General features: G+C 53.2%; 2 protein-coding genes across 2 annotated transcripts; one reads left to right on the forward strand and one right to left on the reverse strand.

Moving 5' to 3' along the window:
* Positions 1 to 84: 84 nt before the first annotated feature.
* On the reverse strand, positions 85 to 1,283 carry MONBRDRAFT_19213 (uncharacterized protein). Its single transcript, XM_001742687.1, has 3 exons — positions 1,174 to 1,283; positions 555 to 896; positions 85 to 383 (listed from the first exon to the last, which is right to left on the reverse strand). The coding sequence occupies exons 1-3, from the start codon at positions 1,273 to 1,275 to the stop codon at positions 123 to 125; spliced, it is 705 nt and encodes a 234-aa protein (XP_001742739.1). The 5' UTR covers positions 1,276 to 1,283; the 3' UTR covers positions 85 to 122.
* A 592-nt stretch (positions 1,284 to 1,875) lies between these two features.
* Positions 1,876 to 14,154, forward strand: MONBRDRAFT_30908 (uncharacterized protein). Its single transcript, XM_001742239.1, has 40 exons — positions 1,876 to 2,003; positions 2,252 to 2,586; positions 2,706 to 2,842; positions 2,947 to 3,004; positions 3,152 to 3,238; positions 3,338 to 3,442; positions 3,540 to 3,607; positions 3,696 to 3,859; positions 4,018 to 4,243; positions 4,403 to 4,585; positions 5,165 to 5,396; positions 5,472 to 5,627; positions 5,709 to 5,764; positions 5,839 to 5,899; positions 6,090 to 6,250; positions 6,372 to 6,471; positions 6,569 to 6,727; positions 6,974 to 7,077; positions 7,212 to 7,285; positions 7,629 to 7,701; positions 7,809 to 7,938; positions 8,036 to 8,688; positions 8,804 to 9,245; positions 9,465 to 9,925; positions 10,005 to 10,124; positions 10,250 to 10,361; positions 10,451 to 10,539; positions 10,721 to 10,756; positions 10,888 to 10,956; positions 11,066 to 11,210; positions 11,308 to 11,525; positions 11,650 to 11,783; positions 11,920 to 12,061; positions 12,168 to 12,312; positions 12,458 to 12,605; positions 12,685 to 12,762; positions 12,878 to 12,971; positions 13,285 to 13,335; positions 13,475 to 13,583; positions 13,709 to 14,154. The coding sequence occupies exons 2-40, from the start codon at positions 2,301 to 2,303 to the stop codon at positions 13,816 to 13,818; spliced, it is 5,976 nt and encodes a 1,991-aa protein (XP_001742291.1). The 5' UTR covers positions 1,876 to 2,003; positions 2,252 to 2,300; the 3' UTR covers positions 13,819 to 14,154.
* Positions 14,155 to 14,190: the final 36 nt, after the last annotated feature.

The following is a 14,190-nucleotide window of genomic DNA, read 5'->3' on the forward strand; positions in this document are numbered from 1 at the left end:
CAAAAAATAAAAATAAAAAGTCCACCCAAAAAGGTTGCCTGTTGAGGGTCAGAAGAGACGATGGACATGTGAAAGAAGAAATCGGGTTTTTTAGTCGTCAATTCCACCTGCCCTCAGCGTACTTAGAACGAGATGGCATGAGGGTAGACACCGTTGGTGAGAGTGAAGCGAGTCTGCAGGTAGCCCTTCATGTAGTCAGTCTTCTTGACAATGGCCAGGATAGCCTTGTCAATAGACTCCTGATCGGCCTTGCGCTCAGCCGACAGGGGCTCCTTCTCCTGCTTGTCACCCTCAGTGATATCCTTGGCCTTGGCAGCCTTGTTCTCAGCCTTGAAGTAGGCGTCGTTGATCTTGTCATCGACCTTCACGGAGCTGATGTCGAGCTGTGTGCAAAGAAACAGCCATTGAACACAAACACCATGTCAGACGTGAGAGAAAGAGCAACAAGACATAAAGTCGAGCCCGACTAAGTTGGTGGGCGAATTCAAACATCCCGTCGACAATCCTCAGGGGCAGGCACACAAAAAGCGTAAAAAAGACTGAGTTTGACAAACCTTGGTGGAGGTGGCAATGACGTAGGCCTGGTTGACACGACGAAGAGGCACGCCGTTGACCTTGAAGGGACCAGTGACAAGGAGCAGACCCGAGGGCAGCTGCTTCAGGAAAATGACACGACGGCCACGGTAGGGACCCGAGAGCAGGATCAGGACGGTGCCGGGGGTGATGCTGGCGCGCAGCTTGTTGAAGCCGGGTTTCTTGCGGCTGGGGAGGGGCTTCTTGATGTCCTCGGCGGGGTAGAAGCGCGACTGACGCTCAAGGGGCACAGTGCGGGTGGACTTGCCAAACTTGACCTCCTTGGTCGTGGGCTTCTCCACCGACTTCTTGGCAACCTGAACCTAAAAGCGTTTAGAGACCCCAAGTATTCAGCGAAGTGGGAAAAACGTGTAAGCATTTGCCAACTGATGGTCAACACGCAGTCGTGTTCCACGCGCCCACGTTCACGCATGCAGAGACACAAGGAGCATCCAGACAAACAATGGCCAACGATGTACACGGTTGTACAAACTGCACAGAATCAACCATTGCCAGACCGAGCTGGTCCATCCCGTTCAAACACACGAGAGAAAAAAAAGTACAGCAAACAGCTGCGAAGAATCCACGCAGTCAACAAACCTTGTTGCGCTTGAACATCAGGCGGCGCTTGTACATGGCGGAGCGACCATAGCGCTCAACGCCCTTGGAGAGCATCTCATTGCGGACGTCACCCTTGGCCATGATGACTGTCAAAGGCAAACATGAAAAATGGCAACCAGAGATGAACAAGCATGAGGATTTCCGTAACGTGCTTGATTGAGGGAAAGCTTTTCAGAACCAATTGTACACTCGCTGCGCAACGCTGCCCTGGCACGCTGGCATGAGACGTGCTGGCGCAGCTGACCCCACGAGGCTGGGAGCAACCCTCAGGAGAGCACATGCATGGTCCTCGACAAAGGTCGGCAGCGCAGACTGAGAGAGGATCAGCCGCCCATATACATATGAATGGCTGAGCACTCAATCAGAAGCTTCCACGCTGCACCAGCCGCTGCCATCCAAGTCTGCCTCCACCCTTCCTGCAGCGCTGCCAACGTGCGCCGTCGGCCCACTTGGCTCCTTTTTTTCTCGGTCAAAGTTCTCGATCATGTTGTCTGACCTGGTCGAGATAAGAAAAGGTCGAAACCTCGTCGATATCGCTTGCAAGCGGCAAAAAATCCTCGCCACTTTTTTACCCACGTTTCTTCAAAAGTGTGTCAATAACTAAACATTGGCTTCATCGTGTTCATATTCCCATACAACAGCTGTTGCGTCCACCCGTTTCGGGTTGTCGTCTATTTATAGTTGACGCCGCTGTTCGGATCGTTGCCGTTGGAATCGACGAATCTCTCTCAACTCGTGGAGTGTGTGTGTGTGTGTGTGTGTGTGTGTGTGTGTGTGTGTGTGTGTGTGTGTGTGTGTCGTCCGTACATGTATGTGCTTCTGATGGCGTGAAATGGCAGCGCCGTTTCACTAGCTGACTGCGTTTGAAAAGCTGTCGAACATCACACGCTGTCTTTGGACCCACCACAAGGTCAGTCGGTCTCCACCCTCCCTCTGCTGCATTGGTCTGTCTGGTAAGAGAGCTGACCGACACGCAAGTCCGCATCACACACATCTAGGACTGAGCTGTCCGTGACGCCTGTCCTGTGGGACACAGCCGTGCTGCATTACGCTGTAGCCCGAGTAGTGCGTCGCAGGGCTTCGAGCGCTCTGCTGCAACCCCCACCATGGATGAGGCTTCAAGTGGTGGTGAGGGTAGCGATGCTGACCTCGCGCTAGATCCGCCTCACCTCGAGGACTCCCAAATGGGAGGCTTTCACGACGACGACGACGATGACGATGATGATGATGACTCCCTGGCTGAGGATGATGTTGATGACGACGATGATCAGGGCGAGGGTGACCTTCGTGCTGGTGATGGCCAGGAAGGTTATGTCCTCGAGGATATCAACCTTCAGCCCGAGGACCTCAACAAGATCCTGCGCACCATGGTGGCCCTCTCCGGCATGCCCGGTACGAGCTGCAGCCGCTCTTCTGCCTGCTTCCTTGACCTCGCTTCTCTGCTGCAAGGCGCCATTCTCACACGGCTTGCCAATCCATCACTTCATTTCCTTTCCTCCTGGCCTTCCCAGGCGTCTCTCTCTTTGAGCTGAGTAATCGCCTCTACACCAGCTTGCCCAGTGTCCCCAGCGACCTTTCCTTAGACTCTGTCGCCATCGCCGAGCTGCTGGCCACGCGCTCCACGCACGACGTTTTCTTTGTCTTGCAGGTAGCGTTTTCAAATAGCATGTTCGTCGGCCTGCGGTCCACCACCTCGGCTGTCCACTCACTGCCCCTTGGCACCGCAAATATCATATCTGGTTGGGACGACAGGTCAAGCGAACCTCAGCCCCACAAAGTCATTGGCGTGCGGGACAAGATCCCAAGCTGGGTACGTGGCTTTTTTTTTTTTTTTTTTTTTTGAGACCACCGACCCTCTTTGCATCCTTGAACGAGATCATGTTGCGCAGTCACGGCTTTGCTACTCGTGTCGCGGACGTCCGGCGCTCACTACACCATGTCCGCCCCGTGAATCCAGGCCTAGTCGGTCTGCAGTTTGAAAACGATATTGAGCGCTGCTTGATCCCGATTGAGCACATCATGGACCGACTGGAACATCGAGCAAGTGCGTTAGACGCCTCTTGTGCCCGTATCCACATACCCGCGCGTGATGGAGCACACCCTCGAAACCACTCATTCTCCGCCCAATGATCCATTTCCGCAGTGCTCTTTAGCACTACACTCAATTTGAATCAAGCGCTGGAGCTGCTGCCCGATCAAGAATCACAAGCCATCATCACCAACGCTATCAGCGCACACGTGGGCCATGGTACGTTGTTTGACCGACAGTGCTGTCGTGTTGCCCCCTTTCGCTCGTGGGCTCCTTGCATTCAAGTGCGCTTTTTGACACTCGCGCCCTCTCCTAGCTCTCGAATTTGAAATCCGCGTCGTTCCTGCCTGGCCTCTGATCAGCCATACTCAGATGCCGATGATGGTTGGTCAATTTGGTGTCCTGCCCACCTCGCTCGCGTATGCTCTCCTCCAGGCGACGGTGCCTGACCCCGTCTTTGTGAGGGCCGCAGTCACATCAAGCCAGCTTCCTACCCATGCTGGGTGACCTCGGCTGGGCCATTATCCAGTTTGTATCGCGTTTCGGACACAGGGGCGTCTTGCACAAGGACTTGGTTTCCACCTTTGTGGATCGGGAGCGCATCGACATCAACAGCTACCTCAACGCCTTTGTCGAGTACGGCCCTGCTCATTTGTCACGCGTGGAGTCGGCATGCTGGTGTGACGGCAATAATCACCGCCATTCTCGCTCATGTCTCGCTTGCCTTGACCTGGTGGCACACCGGTGCATTGAATTGTCTTGCCTGTTTGGTATGGTGTGCCCCTTGATCGCAGCCGTAAACTGGTACAGCGTTGTGATTTGGCCGTTCGCAGCGTCAAGGCGCCTGTGTATATTGGTGATTGGCTTGAGGACGTTGAAGGCTATGTTTTGCAGCGTGCCGCCGACAACCAACTTCTATTACCCAAGTGCAACAAGAAACCGGCGCTCAATCGCGTTGCCATTCTCGAAGAGCTTGCCATTCATCCAACCAAAACCCTCGTTCGCTCGGATCTTGAATGGGTCAGTTCCCATTGCGTTGTGCTACATCCCCGCCATGTTTCCCACATGAGCGAAAACACACAATGCTTCTCTTTGAGCCCCTTCCCAGCGCGCTGTTGTGCTCTTCACCAAGGGGTTGGGTGCTGATGGCTGCTACCGTTTTGTGTATGTCATAAACAGGCCCTGGGAGAGCGCTTTTCAACTGCCCGTTTCAACGCGTACTACATGTCACTGCGCAAAGATCGCTTCATTGAGGAATTTGCAGCCTTAGTGCAAGGGGAAGAGCACATCTGCGTGCGGCTTTGCATCAAGCCTTCCCAGCTGACCCGCGAAGTGTTCCACAAACGCACAGACATTTGGCATGTAAGCTTTTCAAAGATCCTCGACAAACCATGCCTTATTTGCTTTCCTCCCTCATCAAGACCGTTCTCTAACGCTACTGTTCGTGACACGTGTTTTGGTGTCATTAAGGTGATGACCTTACTTCGACGTGAACGGCCGCGAGCCTTGTCCATGGCTGAAATCATGTTTCGTCTCGATATGAAGCATGCAAAAACTCGAGTTGAAGTCATTCGTATGTTCAAACCTCGTGTGTTGCCCCTTGGCCCATGGTCTACCATGCCAGCCCCATCCATTATTGACCATCTTTGCTTGCAATGTTCCCCGCAGTCAACATGCTCGTTCGACGCAACGCCGTTGAAGCGTCGGGTGCAGCGCCTTGGAACATTCAAACCACGTTCCAAGCGACGGCCGATGCTGGAAAAGCTCTGCTCAACGATGAACATGGCCAGCGCGAGCTTCAGGTGTGGCTTTCCGAATCTGGCTTTGCCGCGTCACGAACACCATCTGGAAGCTTGAAAGCCAAGAGGCAATTTCCATTTGCTTTCGTGTTTGCTTGCTTGTTTGTTTTTGGTTCTGCTTTCTTTCTGTGTCTTCTTCAAGAACCAAGGAGCCCCCACAAGCTTTCGTCTGGTGTCGACTTATGAGGCGCCTGATGTTCCTGACTCAACGCAGCACGGCAAGCACAAAGTCTTGAATCCCAACATTTTGATCAACCTCGCACTCCGCCGTCGACAAATCGCGATCGACCTTTTGAAGGAGCACAAGGTTTTGATCAACGATACGAACTTTGCCAAGGCCATCTACGCCATCGAGCTCGAGTCGGCACCTGATAGTACGTGTCAAGATTTGAGGACCAATCTCACCCCCGAACTGTCGCATTGCATCTGACTTTGCCTCATGACTGTAGCGGCCGTTTTAATGGACCGCAAGGTCCGCATCCGTTTGGCCGAACGCTTGGCCGCGGATGAGGAAGCCGTGCTGTCCAAGCACGAGTATGTGACAGCCACTGGCAAACGTGATCGGGTTCATCTTCTTCAGCTACCCTCCGCTACCAAAGCCGATGGTACGTGGCTGACAGTACCAAGGTTCACGCGATGCATGTCAGTGATGATCGGCTCACTCGCATCTGTTGTCGCCACATCAGTCATCAAATGTGTGCAGGATTTTCAAGCGCATCGCAACCCCATCGCCACGAACCGCGTAAGCCCTTGACCGCATTACACCTTCAGCGACCCTTGCAGCGTGGTCTTCGACTCACTGCATTGTACATGCAGGCTCTGCCAGAGTTGGACATTCAACGCATCCAACCTCGTGCCCACCCACTTCTTGGCGAAGGTACCTCGTCGCCGCTCGGTCTATTGGCGCGACTTGCTGTTGTTGTTGTTTTTTGTATTTTGTATTTTGATTTTCTTGTGTGTGTGTGTGTGTGTGTGTGTGTGTGTGTGTGTGTGTGTGTGTGTGTGTGTGTGTGTGTGTTTGTTGTTTTGCTTATGGTCTTTGTGATTGATGCTTTGTCGCTCCACAGGGCGCCGCCTGGACGGTTCTTATGCAGATGATTTTACGGGCGTGGGCATGATGCCCATCATGCCAGCAGACGATGGCAATGGACCGCTTGATGAAGCCCCCGAGCCCGCCCCGATCCAAGGCCACGAGCTGCCCTGGTATCAATTGTACCCCTACGAAAGCGTAAGCCATATCGATGGGTGTCCGTTGTACATGCATGCACAGCGACTTCTCCGATTTGCCCCGTTCAATTTTACCGCATTAACGCACTGGCTCTCGTCACTGCCACCATGCCTTCTTGCAGGCACGCAATCGCTACGGCTACATGTGTCGGCATCAGGGGCTGCGCATCCGTTTGCTGCACTTTTTTTTGGTGCGCCTTGTGGAGAACGAGCTGCAGACAGGTGTGTCCCGCTTCCGCCTTTTGGTCGCAATGACACCAGCTTCCGCTGCTCGGATGCGTTGCTGCACGGCCAGCTGAAATGCGCTTGCTTGTGCTAGGATTCGTGGGCGTTGACAATGTCCCGGAACACAAGCGTGATGATCACGATGTGACCTTGGGTGCCGCGCAACTCAATGCCCACCAGGTGGTGCTTAGCATGCCCCTGCGTTTGTATCTTAGCGTCATCGGCCTCGCACCGAAGCAGGGGCGCAAGGATGGTATGTTCCGACAAAAGCACATCTGCCAATCGTGCTCAGCGAGATCAGGCCGCTAGCTGAGTTTGCCTGCCTCAAATAAGCTTTCATATTTTGTATTTGCCTTCTTTCTTTCTTTCTTTCTTTCTTTCTTTCTTTCTTTCTTTCTTTCTTTCTTTCTTTCTTTCTTTCTTTCTTTCTTTCTTTCTTTCTTTCTTTCTTTCTTTCTTTCTTTGCTATTTCACGCCTTTCTCCTGATTGATCCTACAGCTAAGATCGGCTCGCCGCTCATCGAGAAGTACCTCGAGTCCGGAGAGAACCCTGCCATGCGAGACCTCGAGCCTGAGGCCCGCATGGAGGCCCTATCCAGCTCGGTTGGTCACGCCTCTGCTACATCTTGAACAAAACATCCCATGACCTCTTCCGTGCCTGCCCCATCTCACCCCTGCACTACGGTTGCTCACGGGCAAAATTGTACAACATGTGTTCGGCATGCTGCGGATCTCAGTATCTCTACTTTTCGACTCAAATATCAGAGCTGCTACAGCTCCTGCGACCAAGTGGATTGGTGCATTTCGATAAGTATGTCAACTACACCGGCGACTATGCTGCTCCTCGCCCGGCTACCTTGCTCCCTTCCCGACCTGCCTAATATTCCTGCATGGCTTCATGATAGCCGCAGCCATATTTTTACTGTTTCTGATTCGGTGAATCTCAAGGACACATCGCTTCCTTCATCGCCTGCCGAGCCTCACCGGTCTGCCTGCTGTTCTTGCTGTTTGTTGGCTTGTTTGAGTTTGGCCATCGCCTTTTTGGGCCTTTGCTCGTATGGCGCTTGCCACTCGCCCTGATTGACTTGAGGATTGATTCGAGCAATACTCATCGCCATGGTACTTCACACTTTTGGTCTGTCGACAACATTTAGCATCACGAGCTGTGACGGCGCGGTCAAATTTTGGGAACGTGTGCACCAAATCATTGAAACAACGGCTGCCAACGTAAGCTTGGCAGTTTCTGTCTTTGTTGTGCCTTGATTTTGTTTTCTAATCCTTCCTTGTCTTCTTGGTGCGGCCATTGGTCTCAACTTGACGCGTTTGCATCACAGCATTCGGCACCTGGAGGTCTCGATCGCGAGTTGGCAGCGGTAATGTCCAAACCCTCCTCTTGGCTGCCCCTCGACTACCAATCGTATCTCGGGGCCAACGTTCCAGCGCCCTTGGGTATTTACTTCAAACGTAAGTTTCTCAATCACCACTTGATCCGTATTGGCGGGTCACTCAAGCTGATTCCCAACGCCTCTCGGTTTCTCTCTTGATTCACAATCATGTTTAGCACGCGAGCAATTGGAGTTGGCCGGCGTCCCGCCAGATGCTGCAACACTCATGGCGCCGCATGGCGCCGCACCAGCTGTACCAGCGGGCATCCACCCAGCCGTGCCACCAGAGCCCTCGGCCATTCCGGACGCAATGCCCTTGCATTCCATCACCTCACTGACACACGGCGACCTGGGCCACGAGGTCGTTATTGTGCCTTCAGCTTTATCAGGAAGCCACATTGATCCGCATGGTCATATGACCCACGCCTCGGTCAATGCGGCAATCATGCCACCCTCAGCTGGCGTTTATGAACCTTCCCATCACCTGCCCCGCCATGGCTCACCTGCAACGAGTGTAGATGTGCCCCCGCCTCCTGACCACAATGTGGGGTCGGAGCACATGCCGCTTGACCATGCTGAGCACCTTGAACTCGAACCTCCAGAAGGCGAGCCCGTTGGCCATGCCTCGCAGACCGCTGAGCTGCTACACCCCACGGATCCGCATGCCGTTCTTGAAACGCCTCAACCAATGGATATTGGAGATGAGGCAGTTGGTGCCCCGCTTGCGATTGAGCCTTTGCAAGATGGATTGGCAGTCAATGTTCAAGACCACGTGGATGCCATGCATGCTCCTCTTGATCCATCACAGCCAGCTTCAAGCGCTGCCCAGGTACGGCTTTTGCGCATCGAATTCGCACATTCAGAAAATCGCCTTGCATAGGTTGCTCGCGCTTGTACGGTCTTGACATCTCATGGTCTAATGACCGCAAATACACCGCTGATAGGACACTGGGGCTGCCACAGGAGCCCAAAATGAACGGAGAAGTCCCCGGTCGCGATCACCGCGGAACGGCAAACGCACAGCGGATGGCGCTGACGGTCCCGGCGACCAGGATGGTCCTAGTGATAAGCGCAGCAAACACCGATCAGCTCACAATTCTCCCCAACAAGCACGCCCTAGCTCACCTCCCGCACCAAGCCCAGACGGTGCTGGCCCTCAGCAGCGCCCAAGGCACAGCCCTTCGGAACGTAACCGTACCGACACCCAGGCTTCTACTCGACAATCCACGCCAACGCGAACGCCAACGGCTGCCACCGAAGAAGGTGCCGAGGAAGATATGGGGGGTGCTGCTGCTGAAGGCGCCGGCGGTGACGGAGCTGGTGATGAGGACGACGATGATGGTGGTGAAGACGAAGACAGCGATCGCGCACAACATTGTGATGAAGGTGGAGGCAGAAACGATGCTTCTGCCCATGGCAATGATAACAATGAACCAGGAAGCCATACCCCACCTCGAACCGTCGATGCACGAGCACCTGAAACTCCGGGAGAGACCATCTCCACAAAGGAAGCCTTCCCAAGCGCACCTCACTTTCAACCCGAGGCAGCTGCAGCAGTGTCTGGGCAGCCTCGTCGATCGACCCGCATTTTGCGGACACGCGCAGATCGCAGCATCACCAGCAGCGTTGGTGGCGTCGGTCACGCAGAGGAGAAGGAGGAGGGTGACGAGGATGATTTTTTCGAGGATAGCGAGCACGAGAGCAGCACTCAGCATGATGATGACGGTGATGATGAATACGTGATCGATGATGATGATGATGACGATGATGATGACGATGACGATGATGACGACGACGATGACGATGGTGATGACGACGAGGATTATGAAGCTGATGATGGCGATGATGATGATGGTGACGACACTGAACAGGGCGATATCAACAATGGTGGCGTGGATGACAACGACGCCACGGCTCTGGAGCATGGCCCACAAGGAGGATCGCGTGGCATCAACAGTCGCCTGCGGCATCGCAAGCGCGGGCGTCTGCAACCGGTGGACCTCAGCACGATGGTTGAGGAGCAGGTTCGCGAAGGCGAACAAGATCCAGGCAGCATTCTAGATAAGGTCGGTGCAAGGCGCTTGGTACCACAAGCAACTCGAGACCGTCTCTTCGCAATCTAACCAAGCATGCACCTGGCCGTAGCCCAGCAAGCTCACCCGAAATGAGGAACATGCGGTTCGGCTTCTCTCCCTGTTGGACGCTGATGCCCAAGAGTCCCAACTGCAGAGCATTGCCATGGAGGCCGACCTTGACCTCAACCGCGTAAGACCCAAGTCCGGGCCTGCCGGATTTACCTTGCTTGTATATATACATGCAAGCTAGACTCGTTTGATCCCCTGTGTACACTGCATCAGGATTACCATGCACTCATTTGGCTTACCCTGCAGGTCAAACAGCTCTTCATGCGTCACATCCGGGCCCTGGCTGCGGCCAAGAAAGCCAAGCCCCGTACCCTGCTAAAGCCTAACCCCGGCACCATTGAGCCTTGTAGCAAGAAAGGTTTGAGCTTGCTCATGGGACGGATGCTGGTTTTTGATTGCTCGTTTGGATGCCTTGTATGCTCATGTCGTCTGGCTGGCCATCGTTAGTCAAGCGACGCAATAGAACACGGCCCAGCACTGGTTATACAGCGGAACAAGATCAGTTTTTGATGGTGATATTTGCCCTCAGCCAAGAGGTATACAAAATGCCTTTTGTCTATGTTTAAAAACTACCTTTTGATCCTTTTTATTTCTTTTTTTTTTTTTTTTTTTTTTTTTTTTTTTTTTTTTTTTTTTTTTTTTTTTTTTGAAGCACTCTCAAATCTTCGTTTGCTCTTGGTTTTCACACTGCTGGGGGCGATGATTTTGTGACTGTAGCTCAATTTGGCAGTTGATTGGACGGAGATTCTGAAGGTATGCAGTGTTGCACCTCATCCTTTTTTCTGTTTCACCGCAACTCGTGTTATTATCTTGTTCTGTTTAAGTGCCGACAGAAGGGTCCCTTATTGCTTTTACTCATGCGCTAACTCGTTTAAACGACATAGTTATTCACGAGCCGCTTTGCAACTCGGCGAAACGGCGAGGAGCTCCGCCGTCGCCATGTTCAACTTGTGGTACGTTCCGTCTGAACGTTGCTGACTTTATGCCACAGTCACCTCAAGCTGCCAGCCTGCTGATTTTTTTTATTTTGTTTTTTTGTTTTGTTTTTTGCAAACCACCCAGCGTCAGAAAAACAACGTTTTGGACGCTGGCATCTTTGTGGGAGAGCGCTTACCATCCGCATTGCGTGGCTTGACGACCTGGAGTGATCCTCAAATCGCGACTTGCCTTGATAATCTGCTAGCAGACCTGGCGGCACGCGACGACGGTATGATCACGCACCGGGCCAACTTTCAGCTTTCTCGGACCTGCTCTCAAGCATGATCGCAAACCTGCTATGCTAACGTTTGGCTGCGATGGCTTAGTCCCGATTGCCATGCTCTTACCACCGTCCATCGAGGAACTCAAGGCCAAGTTCACAGTATCTTATCCCTCTTCGACTTCTGCGCATTTGCCTGCGCCCTTTGGCTCAGCTCTGGACGACGCATTAACTGAGCAGCATCACGTCGGTGCCACTTTGTTCTTACATTGCATCTGGAGCAGTCACTTGGCGCGCTCTGATGGGAGCAGTGCCCCAAACAAGGTAGGCCGAGCTCGAATGTGAAGGCACCATGGGTACGAGCCAAAAAAACAATGGACGCGTCTTCAAAGCGATGCATATTTCAAATTACTGCGTTTCTCGCCTCATCTGTGGTGATGGTGCACAGATGAACAAGTTGGCAAAGTCTTTTGCCCAGTCACTACCTGAAGACGTGCGGCAGCAGGTTGTTGAAGCCCTTGTGGCCGACGGCGTTGTGGCCACCTCGTCCAAGCGCAAAACTAGTCCTTTGTCACCTGCCTCGTAAGTGCGCTATTACCGGGGGTGGGCGCCCGCGCCAAAAGCCTTGGAGACCCTGTTGTTCGCCCTTGATCAGCTTTCTTTGGCAGCACTCGAATAGCTTACCGTTGCTGTGTGCCTTGCCGGCTTACCTGACTAGATATGTGTTTGGTCCCAAAGGACAAGCCTTGCTCAAGACCGAATGGGGTCCTGACTTGCTGCGGCAGACGCGCGAAGCACTTGAAGGGGTGTTGCACACTGGAAAGCTAGTCGTCACTCAGGACCCCTTGCCTGCGGGCACTGTAAGTGCTCTTGTGGTTGCTTACCGAAAACACAGTAGATTACAGAACGCGCGTTTTGTGTTGGGACAGAGCAACCACCCTTCAGGCTCACGTCTGTGTCTGCTAGGTCGTGGTTTTGAGTGAGGCAGTCCAATGCCATCAGGTGCAGGGCGAAATGAGCTTTCGCCCACCCCCAACTGGCTCTATTGGCGAGAACAAGCACAGTCGCGACGTGTATGACATCCGTGGGGATGAAGCCATTCTAGAGACGAGTGGGTTGGCACTGCAGGCTCTATCATTGCGTGTTTGGCCTCGTTTCTCTTTTTTGTATTCCTTTTTTTTTTTTTTTTTTTTTTTTCCTTCCTTCTTCTTCTTCTGTCTTGATGTGCAAACTTGTGCTTGATACTATGTTTGTAGTGGAATTGCCAGCCGAGGGGCTGGCCATTGGCGAGGACTTTCAAACCGACATCCGGCATCGCACCCTTGAACCAGCACAGCGACGCAACTTGCCGTGCCTACACCAACCTTTGCAGATGGTGACTACCGTGGAAGATGCAGTTGGACAGTGAGTTGGGTGTCTCCGCAGCTGCTACACGGATGGTACTGCAGCCCGTGATGTATTGCTTACTATTCGTCGTGAATAGTTTATCGCAGCTCGATGCGCCGCTGCTCGCGGTAGCGCAAGCCATGTGGTCGCACTTGGACGCCGCTGGTGCCGATGGGTACGAGGCTGTGCCTATGCTTGTTGGTGTTGATGGTGCTCTCGCAACAGAAATCAGGTCAATGGCTTTTCTCGCAAAGGTTGCCTCATACACGCCATGCTCATGTATGGCGCAGAATGCTGCCAGCAGAGCTTGCTGCCGATCTGACACCTTCAACTACCGCCCAACTTGAGACGGCATTATCGGCCCTTTTGGAGGCAGGCCTGATAGTGCGTTTACCTGGGTCTAGTGATGTGGATGACGGATCGTGTCCATGGATGTTTGTGACGAGCCGGCACGCGAAGTCGTGGTGCCTTCCCGACCATCACTTCATCCCTCATGTATGGCACGATCCGGCCGGCGCCGTTGATTATGCGATGCTTGATTTCTTGGCCGGCACCATGTTGTACCATGTGGCGCAAAATCCGGGTATTTCCGAGGTTCGTGTGCCGTGGGCGTGGAGCGACATTGAAACCCATCCTCGTTGTGCTGACCAGCGATGTTTGCTTGCGCTTCGTACGCCTGGCTGCCATGCGTTTACAGTTGCGGCTGATACGCCTTTTGGAGCACTTGATGCGCCCGCTCGACGCAGTGGTTCGTGGCCTGAACGCTTGTCAAGAATATTTTCAGCTTGTTTGCTGCACTAAGGCCTTCCTTTTTCGCGCTCGCTCCTACCTTGATCTGTTTGCTTGTGGCCTATCCTCACGGCCGGGTTTGCGTACGGCGATGATAGGCTTTGATGACTTATCTCATCGAACTGCAATGCATTTCACATGCTGTGACTGTCGCCCGCTATCGGCCTCATTTTTTCGCGCCACCTCAAGAGGGCATGGATCTCCGTGGTCAGTTGGCCGAATTCCTTCGCACTCGACAAGTCGCGGTGTTTTTGAGTGCAACGAAACTGCTTCAACTCATGCTTTCTACGGTTTGCACATTTTGCACTGCCCTCCTGTCTTAACGCTAACAGACAAGCAACGGTTCGGAGTCGAGTTTCTTCAGCCGGGACGCGTTCAGGTGCTCTTGCCAGCAAAACTGGCATTGTCCACCTTGGCCATGAATGTCAACCAAACGCTTTGATCGATCGACAGACTTGTAGCCCCCACCTCGCGGTGTCTCTTCTTGTTCTTTTTGTATGACCGCGTGTTCCTTTCCCAAACGTTTTTCTTTGTTTTCTTACATGAATGAATGACCGAACATGTGCACGCTCCTGTGTGTGGTGTGTGCGCTTCCCTGCCTGTATCCTTGTGTCGCCGCCAGCGTGAATTTGGGCCATCGTGTTTGCCTGAGAGGCGGGTACCTCCTGACGGTATCACCGCATCTACTCGGCCGCGTTTTGAAAACGGCTGCGCCACATCGTTGTCGAGCCAACATTGTTGTATGTCTTTGACTGACCGATAATTGATTCGAGTTGAGCTCTCAAATCTCACTGCCACCTCTTGTTGGGGCATG

Source organism: Monosiga brevicollis, genomic scaffold, assembly GCF_000002865.3.
Source record: "Monosiga brevicollis MX1 MONBRscaffold_2 genomic scaffold, whole genome shotgun sequence".
Taxonomy (NCBI): domain Eukaryota; class Choanoflagellata; order Craspedida; family Salpingoecidae; genus Monosiga; species Monosiga brevicollis.